Source organism: Etheostoma cragini, chromosome 3 (genome assembly GCF_013103735.1).
Source record: "Etheostoma cragini isolate CJK2018 chromosome 3, CSU_Ecrag_1.0, whole genome shotgun sequence".
Taxonomy (NCBI): Eukaryota; Metazoa; Chordata; class Actinopteri; order Perciformes; family Percidae; genus Etheostoma; species Etheostoma cragini.
In genome coordinates, this window is record NC_048409.1 from 17,085,230 (window position 1) to 17,101,592 (window position 16,363).

At 42.6% G+C, this 16,363-nt stretch overlaps 1 protein-coding gene across 2 annotated transcripts; it reads left to right on the top strand.

Annotated features, from left to right (window-relative positions):
- The first annotated feature begins 649 nt into the window (after window positions 1-649).
- baz1b (bromodomain adjacent to zinc finger domain, 1B) lies at window positions 650-16,113 on the top strand. 2 transcript variants are annotated; one of them, XM_034867414.1, is made up of 22 exons: window positions 650-1,465; window positions 2,653-2,769; window positions 3,688-3,832; window positions 4,215-4,407; window positions 4,698-4,819; window positions 4,991-5,188; window positions 5,279-5,467; window positions 5,596-6,916; window positions 7,177-7,332; window positions 7,570-7,708; window positions 7,831-7,994; window positions 8,223-8,337; window positions 8,440-8,538; window positions 8,786-8,963; window positions 9,550-9,735; window positions 10,109-10,256; window positions 10,598-10,741; window positions 10,918-11,065; window positions 11,665-11,783; window positions 12,581-12,720; window positions 12,909-13,015; window positions 13,550-16,113. In XM_034867414.1, exons 1-22 carry the CDS (start codon window positions 1,347-1,349, stop codon window positions 14,184-14,186), a joined length of 4,884 nt encoding a protein of 1,627 aa, XP_034723305.1. In that variant the 5' UTR covers window positions 650-1,346; the 3' UTR covers window positions 14,187-16,113. The 2 variants fall into 2 exon arrangements, with proteins under 2 accessions (XP_034723305.1, XP_034723306.1); XM_034867415.1 differs by lacking the exon at window positions 10,598-10,741 and having other exon boundaries at window positions 651-1,465.
- The last annotated feature ends 250 nt before the right edge of the window (window positions 16,114-16,363 follow it).

A 16,363-nucleotide genomic window follows, 5' to 3' on the forward strand; every position in this document is an offset into this window, starting at 1 on the left:
AGGCCATTATAAAAAAGTGTCAATTTTGTAACTTTATCCAGATTGATTTTTGGATGTGCCATTATATGTTAAATAGGAGGCTCTTTCTGGAACAGATCTTCTTATGGCTTATCACATGCAAGACTTTTTTTTTTGTGTCTTTTTAAATATTTATAATATAATTTCCCTGGCAACGTTGTAAACCATAATAAATGCTACTTTCCGATTCTATTTCGGTTCATTGTTTCTGCAAGGTCGGTATGCGTTTACCAAGATATCTTGAGGCAATCAGCCTATTATATCATGAAGGCAAGGCCTTTTGTTTAATCAGACCTGTTCAAAATGGAGCCCAGACAATGGGTTCAGAAATTATTCGATAATACAAGAAGGAATTCATGCCAAATCATTTTGCAACACATAGGCTACATAATCAAAATATTTAGAGGTGTTTTTTAGTATGAATGAGATAAATAGATCGTATAAGCTTTCTTGTCATCAGCTGACCTCCAGCCCCCTCATTTATATTCGATGCAGGCGTGGTTTCTTTTAAGGGGCTAGTCTAGTTTGACAATAGACAGGACATGTCAGCCAATCAGAAACCTCATCAGAACAATTCTATGAAGGCCATTCACTGAGGAATCCAATGAACGTCGAGGGAGGGCGGGACGTGCTTGCGACGCTGCTTGCTGCCGGGGAAACGGAGTTCTGAGGGTGTACGGAATTGTGCCGGTGGACGAGAAACTCCCGCCATTTCGACAGGAATTTAACCTCTTGATTGATCCAGGTTACTTTTTCGTAACATTTGCTAATTATCTTATCTGACAACAAGAAGCTCAGACAGTACGAACATGCAGCAACTACAACTGATTAAACGAGAACAGGCCTAGTTTGCAAAGACTTGGGATTGTACAACGCGCCAGACCTACTGCTGAACTGAGCTTCGGCTGTTGCCGCGAGTTTCATTTCGGTGTGGTTTGCATCTTTACATGTTCATCCGGAGAAGCTAAAAGTTTACTAACTATACCGAGAGACAAGTCCGGCAACCTGTTTTACATACAAGACATTGCGTAAAACAAACATGACACCACTACTAGAGGAGAGAAGAAGGATGCGATGAGGCGGGTGGCAAGAAGCGGACTGTTATTGTTTTGCAACGAGATAGCAATCCATCCTATTAGCTAACGTTAGTCAGCTAGCTAGCTGCTACACGTTGAGTGCCGGGCCTGCCGGCGGTAACGTGAGGAGTGCTAAGATATTTCTGGACACTTGCATACATGCTAAGAACATATTATTGTATGCTGTTGTGCTAGTTTGTTGCTAGAAGATTTCATTTTACCCTTGGCCCCCGTGCCATCTGTGGATTTGAGATGGCACCGCTTTTAGGCCGGAAACCTTACCCACTGGCTAAGCCGCTAGCCGAGCCACCAGGCCCGGGAGAAGAAGTCTACATCATCGAGCACACCAAGGAGGCCTTCAGGAACAAAGAGTATCCTTTAACATGATGCTGATGCTTAGTCTCGATTTATGTAGCCAGTCGGCATGATGCTGTATAGTTAGCTAAGTGGCTTTGTTCCACTGGCTAAATGTATGCTCACATAGACATGTGAATTGATATGTATGGCTTAAGTGCCTAATTTTATTTTACCTTAAAACTTCACCCAATTTAATATTAACCCACATGTAGCTACACAGTGTACACCGGGTGACGAGCTTGCTGGCTAACGTTAGCACTGCTTTGCTAATCAACTCATTGGAGCTAGCAGGCTGTTTCGCTAAGCTAGAATAAATATTTACTTTTAAATTTCGCATGGAACAATTCACATGTTTAGTTAAATATGGAGAGTTGCTGAAAGGCGTCCTGTCACTTTCACGGCCCCACTGTCAGCTAGTAACGCTAATGCTAGCGGGTTTAGCTAGCGCGCTGCTAGCGTCAGGGATACCATTATGTCACAATAGCCCGCCGTCTGCTTCCACAAGCTGATGTTTATCGGCTGGTTACATTTAGCTGTTAACGCTTGCGTATTTAGAGTCAGCTAGCCTTAGCTACCGCTACATTTGTTTTGTAGTTTGCCAAGAGAGAACAGCAGTTGACTTAAAACGGATTATAAATATAAGACAGCATTTTGGGATGTGTATTTCTGTTCTAATAGAATAGGGGACAGTTACCCACCTGTTTTGGTGTTCATGTGAAAACTTTGAACGTCAGTTAGATTATGAAGCCAGTTATGACAGATCAGTGTGACACAAATGGACTTCATGTATTGCTACATGAGTTGTTTATAAGTTCTAGTAGACGTGGATTCCTGCGGTGACATAGCTGTAATTCACGTTACTGTCTTGTAATCTCATATAACCTTTTTAACAACTGAATCTACCATCACTGCTTGAAGAACAGCTATGTGAAACACAGGCCTCCCAGCTACATTTCCACACTATCCCATAATCATCAGACTTGGTTTAATTCTCAAGTGGAGAATGTGGTTCACTTGACTGTTGTAGTTTTTACAATCACCAGCGGTAGTCAAACTTTTTTACTTCCATCAACTACCTATAGAAGTGTGTTAACTTTTTTTCCACAAAACGTATTTTCATTTAGTTAGTAAGCAAAGGGCTAAATAAAGGAGGAACTGCTTACATGTGACTATTGTAATTTCCTTGACGAAATGCCTACAGAGAGTATGAGGCACGCTTGCAGAGGTATAATGAGCGCATCTGGACATGCAAAAGCACTGGAAGCAACCAGCTCACACACAAAGAAGCTTGGGAGGAGGAACAAGAAGTCACCGAACTGTTAGTATTACATTCAAAGTTTGATTGTACACTGTTTTATCCATCTTTTTAAATAATAGCCATTAGTCGACTCTCTGTTGATTACTGTTCGTGGCCTACACAGAGTGTTTGAAGAATAGACCAGTAGAGTTTTTAGTAAATGGCACAACTGGTAGTTTAGATGCCCTAAAAAGCAGATGAGCCTCTCATAACAGCCGCCTGGTTGTATCACAAAAGAGTTACACTCTACCAGTGAAGGTCACAAGGCTTGCTGCTTTGCTTTGATTGGATAAATCAGGTGCTCCTCCTCTCAGTCTATTTAGAGGGTGTGTCATTGAGTCATCCTTCAATCTGCAGTGGCCTGATGATAGTTCCCTTAGGCTTAGACTGATCTGCAAACAGGAAGAACATAGCCATACGAAACTGTAGGAAAGTTCAACTGATCTTTGTCAGGCCACTTATCACCAGCCAGGTATACATACACTGTATGTACATGTGCTATCAGCAAGAGAAAGGTGGGACAAGGAGATGTCACAGCAAAGACGCTGCAGAGCGTTGTTCAGCTGGCCAGAGCTCAAGTCACTCAGGATCACATAGTGTATTTAAGCGCTGTCTAACATCATCAATGAGATTTTACTCCCCCTACTGGTCACTCTCAGCCCTTTGTTGCCCTGTTATTAATGCTCTGGTTCCTGTGACAAATGCATCTCAGAAATCCAAACAATGTGAAATGAATCGTGTCTTGAATAGAGTGCATCACACCCATTTACAAACTCAATTTATGTCTGATGTGGCAACAGCCTTGTTTGATGAGCATCAGGACAAATAAAAACAGTGTCTCACTTTATACTGAAAAAGGTGGAGCACATCTTAATGGGAATGCGAGACAGAAACTATATTAAACTTTCTCTTTAACTGCTGACCATTTTCTGTGTGCAGGCTTCAGGAGGAGTATCCCCTGTGGTTTGAGAAGCCGGTCCTGGAGATGGTCCACCACAACACAGTATCTTTAGACAAACTGGTTGAAATGGCCTGGATGGAAATCCTTACCAAGTATGCAGTGGATGAAGAGTGTGACTTCCTGGTCAGTTTGGCTTCTAAAATTTCTGGACTTGTCTGTTATGTAATTTTGCATTTGGATCTTATGATGACTCCAGCACCTATTATCACTATTCATGTAATCTTTAGAGCACCATATCAGTTATTTTGCATTTTTACAACAACCGAGACACTTTAAAATAGTACTGGCAAGTTACCAAATGTTAACATTTTTGAATTAATGTTCTACCTCCTAGGCAGCAGTTGATTTTGGTTCTTTTAAGAGGTGTTTAGAAATTACAATCGCTTCTAAGTCTCATATGACTTGGCACTAATGTAAAACCTTAACAATACCCATCCAGCAGGTGTTTAATTGAGAATTTCCACTTGGTGTATTCTGAGATGCTCACAAGACTTTTCCACTTCAGGTGGGGAAGGACAAAAGTTTGCAAGTAAAGGTGGTGAAGATCCATCCCCAAGAAAACCCAGAGGGCGAGATGGGGGAGAAGAAGCTTGAAGGTGCCTGTGATTCTCCATCTAGCGACAAGGAGAATGCAAGTCAGGAGAACCAGAGGAAGGAACCTCCTCCCAGAGAGGAGGAGAACAGGAGAGAGAGTCTCAGTGAGTACCAGCCGCTGCATAAAAAGTGCAAACAAAGAGTTTGAAGAAAAAATTGTATTGTAGCCATGCAGCATGGATAAAACCAAACTTGCTGTTTATAAATGCGTCCCTAAACCACATGACAGGTGGTATATTGTTTGGTTATTGTTTGTAGGCCCATAATAATTTGCTTAGATAAATTGTTTTAATTTCCCCGGTTAATACACTTTATGTTCTGATCACTTTTTTCTGCACGCTTGGGGAAAAGAAGTCTCATTTGTTACACACAATACTATTTTATTTCCTACTAGGTGACCGAGCCCGACGTTCACCAAGGAAACTTCCCACTGCCATGAAGGAAGAAAAGAAGAAATGGGTGATGCCCAAATTCCTTCCTCATAAGTACGACGTGAAGCTCGTCAACGAGGATAAGGTCTGTATCTCGTTGTCAACAAAAAGTGTCTAAAGTTCTTTTCCTTCTGCATCCCTGAGAGGAATTAGTCTTACAGGTCTTACATGCTTGTTTTGTGATCTTTTGAGAGCTACACAAAGTAAGCATTTTTGTAAGTTGATGCTAAATCTTTCCCACCGACTTGTCTCCTAGGTGATCAGTGATGTCCCAGCAGACAGTCTGAACAGAACGGAGCGCCCTCCAACAAAGGAGATCATACGTTACTTTATCAGACACTATGCTCTGAGGCTGGGCATGGGAGAGAGTGCTCCCTGGGTGGTTGAAGATGAACTGGTGAAAAAATTTAACTTGCCCAGCAAATTCAGTGACTTTCTTCTTGATCCACACAAGGTAATTTACTCATGGTAATTTCTTTTTGCAAATGACTCTATTTTAAAAATGTTGCTTGTCCTTGGCTCACTTTTTTGTTTTTGTCTAAAGTTTTTAGCAGAGAATCCCTCTGCAAAGCGTAAGAGCTTGTCATCTCCAGAGGGTAAACCTAACAAGAAGCTGAAGACCCCTGACACCCCAGGAGATGATTCAGGAAATGAGAAGGCAGAAAAGAAAAGGAAAAAGAAGAAAGACTCTTTAGGCATGCCCCTTAGTCCGACCATTTGGGGCCACATGCAGGTTAGCTGGCTTGTATGCACATAATCACGTTTCAGTTTTTTTTTCAATTACTTAATAACTATGGTGTATCCCTTTTTTCTTTTTTTCTCAAAGCTTTGCTTAATTGGGTCATTTTGACTGTATTTCAGAAAATAAAAATGAATGGCTCCCCTCTCAAGATGAAGAACTCGGGATCTCCAAAGAAAGGAGAAGGCAAAGGGTCAGCTCCTTCCACTCCAAAATCGGGCAGGAAGTCCGGGGACAAGAAAGAAGGAAAGAAAACTGCAAAGAGCGGTGATAAGAAGCTCAACGTCCTCAAAGCTTCTAAAAAGGACGATAAAGCAGGCGCTAAGACACCGAAGATGAAGCAGATGACTCTGCTGCATCTGGCTAAGAGCACCCCTGCTGGGAGCCCTAAGAAGAGAGCACGTAGTACCAGCATGGGTACGCCTAAACTGGGGAAGCCACTGCACCCTATGGCTCTCCACCTTCTACGTTACTATAAGGAAAACAAGGGCAAAGAGGACAAAAAGAACTCTCTTTCGGGCCTCATCTCCAAGGCGGCAAAGACCTTGTCCCCAGATGATCGGAGCCGGCTGCCAGAGGAGCTCAAAGAGCTGGTGCAGAAACGCTGGGAGCTACTGGAACAAAAAAAGCGCTGGGCAGCCATGAGTGAAGAGGAAAAGCAGGAAGAGACGAAGAAAAGGCGCGAGGAAGTCAAGGAGAAACTTCGAGAAAAGGCCAAGGAGAGGCGCGAGAAGGAGATGCTCGTCCGCCGAGAACAATCACGTCGATATGAGGACCAGGAGATTGAATGTGGCAAGACCCTGCCAACGTTCAAACTTGTAGACATGCCCGAGGGGCTGCCCAACACCCTGTTTGGTGACGTGGCTATGGTCGTGGACTTCCTCCACTGCTATGCAGGGCTGCTGATGCCAGATGACCAGTACCCCATCACAGCTGGGGCTCTGATGGAAGCCCTGGCCGGGGAGCGATCTGGCTTCCTCTACCTGAACCGCGTGCTGGTGGTGCTGCTTCAGACGCTGTTGCAGGACGAGCTGGCGGAAGGCTACAGTGAGCTTGATATGCCCTTATCTGAGATCCCCCTCACTATGCACTCAGTGTCAGAGCTGGCACGATTGTGCCTGCGACCGTGTGACGCCCATGGTGAGGAGAGTGCCCGGGGCTCAGTGGACTCTGGGGCTTTGGGTGGCTTTGATGATGTAGTGACCAGTGAGTTCTTAGAAAAACTTGAGACAATCGAGGTGTTTGAGCTGAGCCCCGAAGAGAAGGTCAGCCTGCTGGTTGCACTGTGCCACCGCATACTCATGACATACTCTGTTGAAGACCATGTCGATGCAATGCAGCAACGGTCCGCTGAGGTGTGGAAGGAGCGTCTGGCAATGCTGAAAGAGGTCAATGACCGCAAGAGGGCAGAGAAGCAGATGCGAAAGGAGATGGAGGGCAAAGGTAGGCTTCTTTCCCCACTTATTGTAACTGCACTAAACCGCTTTTATAATACCGGTAAAACATCAGTACAACTTGTTAAGTTATGCATTGATTATGAATGTTTTTATTTTCAAAATACCAGAGAGCGGAACATCTTCTTTCAGCCTTTTAGTCTTTTATTATTATTACGTCCCAAAAATGTAAATGTTTTGTTGACGTCAATATTAATTTAGTTCCATTTTTGTTTTAATTTAATAAATATTTTTCTTCTGGATTCAAAGGCGAGAAAAAGAAAGAGGGGGGTGCTAAGAAGGAGAACAAAAAAGAAGTGAAGGTGGAGCCAGAGCCAGAGGACATGATTAGCTCAGTGAAGAGCCGGCGGCTGATGTCCATGCAGGCCAAGAAGGAGAAGGAGGAGATGGACAGGCAGAACAAAGGTAAACTTTTCTAGCAGGGAGTGGAGCACATAATCCAAATATGCTATAAAAAAGTTGGTTAACTGGCAAGCTAACCATGTGTTGTGTGACACAATTTGAGTTTGTTCTCTCAGTACTTAGTTTCTCCACCACTGAGATCTTGTAGGAATGTGTCATTAGACTGTAGCCAGTTTATCATTAGTAACTAACTAATTCTTAAGTCGGTGTACCTCACTCTACTGTGTTATTCCCCAACAGAGCGCATGGAGAAGGAGGCTGAAGAGGAGCGGATGCGTAAACAGCGGGCTGCTGTAGAAAGGGCCTTTCAAGATGGTATAACCAAAGCCAGACTTGTCATGCGCAGGACCCCACTGGGAACTGACAGAAGTCATAACAGGTTAGTGCTGCACACAATCATTTGAAAAGATTATACACAGATAAATAGCGTTAGGAATCAGATGAAGGTAATGAGTCGCCTAAATAAATTATAACCCCGGTTGCTTGATGTTTTCTGTTCAGATACTGGCTTTTCTCTGATGTGGTCCCTGGTCTGTACATTGAGAAAGGCTGGGTGCATGAAAGTATCAACTACAGCTTCACCCTTCCACCGGAGGACAAACCAGCTGAGCCCGACGTGGAAGAGGAAGAGGATGAAGAGTCGGCCGCTGTTGATGATTCACAAGGTACGGTAACTCAAGTGCAAGGTATCCCTGTCTAAATGTTTGTGTTAATGCAAAAAAGTTAATTTTGGCTGATATTGGTCCCAAATATAAAATCTCATATATTGGTAACAACTTAAAAATGGTTCTTTGCAACTCTTATTGTTAAGTTTTTCTTGGATTCATTTGCGATTTTCTTTTTCATCTTCATGAAGTCATAAAAATATTTTGTAATTACTGTTTATGTTGTAGGAGCTGAAAAGGACGATGGCAGTATAGATGGTGCTATTTGTGAGGGAGCCCAGCAGGGGACAGCACCAGACATCTGTATAGAAACTACTGTTCCCAACCAGGGACAGAACCTCTGGTAGGAGCTTTGTTTGTCTTCTTCTTTCATTTGATGGATTTTCTTCCCTTTCTTATTACACCATCTTTTTTTTCCCCCTAATTGTTCTGCCTCTGTATACAGGTTTGTATGTGAAAGCACAGCTGAGCTGGAGGAACTAGTGGAAAGTCTTCATCCTCAGGGGGTTAGAGAGAGTGAACTGAAAGCGAAGATACAAAGCAGGTGTGTGCACTCATAAGAAACAAGTACGCTAACAAACATGCAAGCATCCGTTTGTACTGCGCTGCTAAAGCATTGCCTGGTTTTACCAGCTTTTAGGGATCTGTTGGAGTGATCCAACAGGTTCTGTTTAAAGCTTTTTTTGATGTTGCAGCAAGCATGTAGGTTATTAAACAGTTTAAAATGAATACAAAAAAAGTTTTAAAAAATCGTAGCCGCTGAATATAAAGCTCTCCCTTCCCTGTTTCAGGTACCAGGACATCCTCCACTCAGTCCATCTGACACGTAAAAGCAAAATGGCTCTTAGGACCTGTGATGGCTACACAGAGCTGCTCAATTACCTGCGCAGTGACATCCAGGAGGTAGCCTCAAGGCTCCAGAAGGGAGGCCTGGGATACCTAGATGACAACATAGACATTGAAGATCAGGTGATTAGCTTGTCTGGCTACATACAATATCAGTAGCCCTTGAATTTCAACATTAATGTTCACTGACGATTGAGAAAATTCTTTCTTTCAACACCTGAAAATTAAAAAACAAACAAAAGAAAAACACCATTAAGCATAAATTTGTGCAAAAGGAAGTGGTATTTTGATGATACAGATGAGTGTAATCGGTTGAGAAAACGTGATTTGAAGAGAAAATTATGCAGAAAGCATATGAAGAAAAACTACTACATGGGCGCCTGGTTTGCTCCTCTGCTATTGTAGGGGCCCATCTATAGAGGTTTACACGTCGACGCGGTGGCCGCAGGTTTGACTTTGACCTGCGGCCCTCTGCTGCATGTCATTCCCCCTCTCTCCCCTTTCAAGTCTCAGCTGCCCTATCCACACGAAGGTCTAAAATGCCCCAAAATATTATCTTAAAAAATAAAATGAACCACTACGACTACACCACACTACTATCGAGGCTGTATGTTTTTTGTTGTTACACAAGGTTTAAGAGTTTGTCAGTGTCGTCCACAAAACTTTGGGATTGTAATTGATAACTGATCTGTTCATCCTCCTTTCACAGTTAAAAGACATGGAGAGCTTGAAAGACTTTGGCGAATGCATCATCACCATTCAGGCCTGTGTAATTAAAAAGTTCCTGCAGGGATTCATGGCCCCCAAGCAGAAAAAGAAGAAAAAGCAAGGAGGGGAGGAAAGTAGCAAGGCTGAAGAGGTGGACGAGGAGAAGAGACTAGCAGAAGAGGCTAGGGTAAGAGAACAGAGTTGCAATATTCAAGTTTATTTTAAGTTTGTGTCTCAAATGTAAACTGGTTCCATCTAAAAAGTCACTGAATGTTGGGATTGTCGGATTTTTTTTAACTGGGGGATGTATTAAAGCCATCAGGGTCATAACTCTAGGTAAAGCGCATTAATGTCAAAGCTCCTGTAATACTTAAAACATTTTTTTTAAATATAAATATCTGCAAGAAAACACAGAGCTGTGAGATGGGCACATAAAATAAAATTGAATTGAGAAGCTGATGTTTGCTCATGAAGACTCATACAGACTGAGCTATCACAATTGAACTCTTTCTTCGTGTAAAGTTCTGCTGAGTTAAACAAGTCTGGGCTTTTCCTCTCAGGTGGCTACAGCGGTAGAGAAGTGGAAGACGGCTATCCTAGAGGCCCAGACCTTTTCCCGCATGCACGTCCTGCTGGGAATGTTGGACGCTTGCATAAAGTGGGACATGTCTGCCGAGAACGCTCGCTGCAAAGTCTGTCGCAGGAAAGGTGAGGACAGTTTTCTACTGTTGTCTCTCATTTAGTCTCAAAGAAAAGAATTAGCTGTACATTATTTGCAGCCTATGAGTGTCATGGCTTTAATAACATAGACATGTTTGTAACATGGCTTTCCTTGACCAATAACGGGACAAAAAACCTTTTTTTTTTTACCTAAACAGAACTACAGCACCACAACTGGGGCCTGTCTAATAAATATGGTTTATGTTTTTTTTTTCTCATAAAGACACAGTCAGTACAACAGTCAGTCCTTACTAATAGCTGTGCAGAATTGTTAAGTTGCAGTTTGAGTGAAGCATTGCTACACCACTACCCTTCTGCCTTCTGTCTAGTGCTCAGGCAGAGCCCATCTGTGCTGAAGCTGATGGAGTCTAGACCCAGATCCAAACAGGGCAGCAGCGACAGGCTCAGAGCAGGGCAGACTAGTAGTGTAAGGCAGGTCTACATGCTGAGCCGGCAGAACAACAGGCCAACAGGTGAACCTGTAGTGACTATCAAAAACTTTAGTTACTTCAGTTTGTTGGCCTTTTCAGGGAGAGAATACAGGAACAGAAATGTGGGCATACTGAATACATTTTAGCTAAAACCAGGAAATTGGTTTTAAAAATGCCTTCTTTAGCCAGTCCTATGGTAAATGTTGATCTTCTTCCAGGTGACGATGAGAAACTCATCCTCTGTGATGAGTGCAACAAGGCCTTCCACCTGTTCTGTCTGCGACCGGCCCTGTACCGCATTCCTGCCGGAGAGTGGCTGTGCCCGGCCTGCCAGCCCACTGTGGCCAGACGCGGCTCCCGTTTACGGTAACTGTCCGCCGCACACTTTCTCACTGTCCTTCATTGTCAATGTAAACTGTTAGAGTTCATGTAGACGTAGAAATAGCATTTAATTTGTGTGCAGTAACACATTTGTCTTTGACTAAAAATACAATATTTTTATTTGTCACAAAAATGAGTACTGTGCATACACTAAATAGTGGAACATATACAGTGACAATCTTCATCATCAAGTCATTTTACAGTAAGTGGTTTTTTGTTGGGATGTGTGCATACAAGGACGTTTTCTTTTAAAATGACTGTAGACCTAAATGAAGCTGGATATATTGTGCTATGCAGGTTTCTGATGTATTTTTTCCCCACTGTTTTTAAAAGTCTGCATATTTTTTAAAGCAGCCGTTAGGTTTGTACTCTCCTCACTGTGCATAAGCCCAGCCACACAATTTAAATTGGCAGGAAAAGGGCAGCGCACTGGCTCTAGTATTAGTGAGACTACATATTATTCAACATAATACAATGATATATGATTGTTTTTCAAAGTAAATCTTGCTTATTTTTCCAACTACAGACCATATTCTGTCTTTGTCATCCGTGTAAAGGTTTTTGATTGGCAACCTCTATTGCAGGAACTACAACCAAGACACAGATGATGAAGAAGAGGACGAGGAGGAGTCTGAAGAGGAGGAGTCTGAGGAGGATGAAGAGGATGAGGAAGAGAATGACTACAAAGCCATGGGTCACAGCTGTGAGTATCAGCGGAAGCAACTTAAGTTCAGGGTTCACAAAATTGCCTCGGCTCAGTGACGGCTCAATGGTTCATCATCGGGGTTTCCACCTGGATAAGTTAGGGAGGAGTGGCCAAATGTCTCTTTTGACTTCTGTGTACCAACTCCAGACTGGAATCCTTGCATCATCCAAATGTTCCATTTTGTATTTAAAAAAAAAAACGAGGGCACAAAACAAAGAATACAACAAATATATTGCGTTGTCTAAAAGAATGAGTCCCAGTTGGTTTAGGAAAATGGGGTTGTTAAAGGTTGGGAATGAGGAGAATGCTGACAGGGAATAACAGCCCCTGTCTTCTCCCTGTCTCTATTGTCTATGTGTTTTCATGTAGCAAAGCGCACGTCTGGACCTTTTGCTTTTAAGCCATGTCTCACTCTGGCTTCACTCGAAGTATGTGGCAGGATGATCCCTCTGTCAGTTCAAGTGTGCATGTCAAGGATGACAATTAAGAACTTTTATGCATCACTAGTTTGAAAGAGAATCGCAGAACGGATAATTTTTCTGATTTCTTGCGGTAGACTTTGCAATAATCTACAGCCTCGCACACTGGAGTTGAACAATACAAGGAACAATTAAGCATTAACGGTTTAGTAATTGTAACTTAGAAACAATATGCTCCAACAGTTATTGTTGATTACTCATTACTTATACCTTTTTGGTGCATATAAAACTGTTTCCACTAGGGTTCCTTTTCTTTTTCACTTGACTCCGAGCTCTTCTTCCTCTTGTCCTGATCACCTCATTATTTCTTCACAGTGAGACCAAGGAAGAAAAATAAGCAGTCTTCGTCTCGGCAGAAAAGTTCAAAAAGTAAACCCAAGAAGCAGTCGTCTTCGAGTAGTCTGAGCAGCAAACAGAGGACTGGCCCCAACAGCCCCGCAGACATTGATGAACTGGTAGGAAACCAGCAGGACACTCGCATACAGAAGCTAGGTTTTCTTATTTAGAATTAAAGAATAGTTTTATAATGGGAAACGTGAGGGTAAGAGTTGATCAATATCCCAGAAAGAAACAGACATTGTCATTGACGGCATAGAACAAATGAGTTTGTTTTAATTGTTGTCCATGTGCGCGGTGGCTGCAGGTGCGACAGAGCTCCCTGTCAGGAGTGCGCAGGCAGGCCCTGGAGCTGGAGAGGTGCGAGGAAATCCTCAAGAAACTGATGAAATTCCGCTACAGCTGGCCCTTCAGGTGAGCAAAGGACATAATCTGAAGGTTTGAATGAATGGCCATTCCATTAAGTGTACTATAGGTTATGAAGCACTCTGGAGCAGCACCAGCTACTTGCATGTAGGAGAAAAATGTTTGACACCTAGGAGTAATTAACTGTGATATTTATTTTTGTTTGCAAAATATTTCTTGTATTGGTAGAAACCCAAAATTGGTCTGACTGTGTGACAAAATTTCTTAAGCTCTTGACACCCCATCCCCAGTACATTCAACATGTATGATATCTCTAAGACTGAAAGATTAAGATCTTCTGAATTAAACGTTTAACATGTTGCTTTTCAGTCTAAAACAATATTACCAGATTACCCTTGAGAGAGATGCTGCCGGTGTTGTTGCATATCTTAAGACCCATGAATAAATCACAAATTAGTTTCTGAGTTTGTCGTAGTAAATCGTCATATCCTACTACCTAAATGACTTTGACATCAACAATGAATATGATCCTTAACCTGTAGCCTAACGTGGCCCTCTTCTACCGCTCGGCTTCTCTTACAGGGAGCCTGTGTCCACGGAGGAGGCAGAGGACTACCTGGACATCATCTCCCAGCCCATGGATTTCCAGACAATGCTGGGAAAGTTCAGCCAGGGCTTGTATCGTCACGGCCAGGATTTCCTGGAAGACCTGAAACTAGTCTTCTCCAACGCAGAGGAGTACAACCAGCAGGGCAGCAGCGTCCTCTCCTGCATGGTCAAGACAGAGCAGTCGTTTGTTGAGCTGCTCCAAAAGCTGCTGCCTGGCCTCAGCTACCTCCGCCGGCGGTCACGCAAACGCGTCAGCCAAGCCCCCGCAACATCTGAGGAAGAGGAGGAAGAAGCTGAGGAGGATGAAGAGGAAACAAAGAAGAAGATTCAGAATGGCAAATCAAACAGGAAGAAAACCAGAAATGTTCAGGGACGAAGGGAAGAGGAGAGCGAGAGTGGCGATGAGGAGGACGATGATAATGGCAAGAGGAGAAGTAAGCGGACCTCTACCACCTCAGGCAGGAAGGATTACAGGGAGCAGGATAGCGATGGCGAGCGGGACACACGGAGAACTCGTCAGCGGGGGGGCCGGGGCGATGCTGGGGGGGCGAGCAGTGACGAAGACCGGGCCGGCCAGCAGCGACATTCCAAGAGACAGAAGCGCTCTTGAAGACCAGGGTGATTATTGTTTGGTCGTCTCTTTGCTTTAAAATTTCTGTCCCGCTCTTCTAAAAATGATCAAGACCCCTCCATCACCTCCTCCTCAGCCAGCGGGACTTAATCCTCAGAAGGACTTTTTTTGTGTTACTAAATTTCTGTTCATATTTTGAAAAACAACAAAAGAAAACTGATTTATATTTGTACCAAGTTAAATTGTTATTTCCTCTTCTTCTAGCCAAGAAAAATGAGACATTTGAGATAATGGGAGGGTCCTCATAGCTCTTAAGACTCTTTGATTTGAATTTCAGTTCCACCTCGACAACCTCACACATGTGTAGTTTGACTTAAAATGTTGTCCTGTGAACTGCTTTATTTTTATATTCGCGCTCACCAAACACCAGTACAGTGTAATCGGCGGTCTGTCTTCACTCTTGACACACAAAGTCCAGCCATCACTTGTCTAGCTGTTACGAGTCATGGTGTTTTCACTGACTTAAAGTACTTCTTTGTTAAAAAGATGGTCTCCATGTAGCCAAAATCTTCCTTGGCTTCAAAACAGCACTGACAGCTGATATAAAATGTTCCTGTCCCCTGTAAATCCCTCTTAGTGCTGTAAGCATCTTGACATCAATATTATCTTTAGTCAAATGCAAGTCTTTAGCCACACATGGTAGGATTTTTACTAGTTAGTATCATTTTTCTCTTGCTGCCCAGGTGCAGATTTATTGTCAGGAGCTGGGTTCAGACTGCACGTCACACATATAGTTGCATCACTTTAGTGCTAGAAACACAATGTTCAACTCAGCTCTTAGTGCCAAGATGTTTTCAAAAACAGGGACCCGACTTGGAGTCTCATCCTTGATGTGAAGAGCTGACCAGCCTTTCCTCCTCTGTAGTGGCCTGCCACTTTAAAAGAACCTGTACCTCAATGCTCCGTCAGTTTGCACTCCTCTCGTGCAAAGTGCACCTATTATGCCAGCAGCTGCAGGACCAGACTTTATTGAAATTATGTGCATAAACATTTTGTAAACAGTGTTCAAAATCACAAATGTAACGTTTGTTAAGAAAATGGGCATTTTTGAATATTTGATATTTTTTGCACATTTTATTTGGTATTGTAAATGATAACTTGTTGATCTTAATCATATCCAATAAATGGCGAGGTTTATCCAGGGCTCTCCTAATCAATGCAGAGAACATGTCAGGAGTTGGTTCACTTTTCATTGTCACGTGTACATTTTGTAACAAACACCTAAAGTCACTCTTTTTTTTTAAAGGATTTGTGTGGGTGAAACTGCTCACAAGATGCAAAATGAAGGTTTTCCTGCATGTCCTGGTTCAGTCACCAGGCGGTGCTCTACTCCTGCTCTCTGAAAACCTTTTGTCCCGTCTGTTTCCTAATAATTCCTTGTCAGTGCTGGGACTGCTGTAACTCACTGCTTTTGGACGGGGAGCTTCCTATAGCTGGTGTATTTTGGCTCTACAACACCTTCTACACAGACAACCCAAAAAACCTTTTTGAGTATGCAGAAAATATATATATATATATATATATATATATATAGACCCTCTAACGTCTGTCTGTACTGTGCTGGTCTCCTGTTTTTCTAGTGTTCTCATCATCAAAACCTTACTGATTTCATTTGGCCACTGATTATTACCCCTCCTATTATTTTTGTTTAAATTTGGATTTGTTCCTGACATGATTATAAAATCACTGTTATAGATGATTGACATTTCAATGAACAAACAAAAGGTTACTGCCCTTCTCAATTTGAGACCTGACTGTAAATGCTTTCTTTGTTCTTGGAGGAACTGCAAAAAGTCTTTTACACTTCCTTTTTTATATATATATATTTATAGTCTCTAAAGTTGGGGTTGGGCAGGTTCAGAGGATTCACATGTAAAGAATTTCCAATAAAGGCTATGGATGAAGACCGTAGTTTCCCTGTTTTTTTGTTGAGCTGATGAGCGTCACCTAGTCAGACAGACACACATCACTGCCATCTGTTAAACCTTGTGATAAGAAGAGGGTCGGGGAGGGAAACGGGTTAGCCGTGAGGATTGACTGATGCCTAATTTACTTTTTAATAAAACATCAAACATGGTTTCTGTATGGACTCTTTTCTCAAAAACATCAGCATCTTCAAATAGAAGCTAAATTGGCTTCAAACGTGTGTGTTTGAA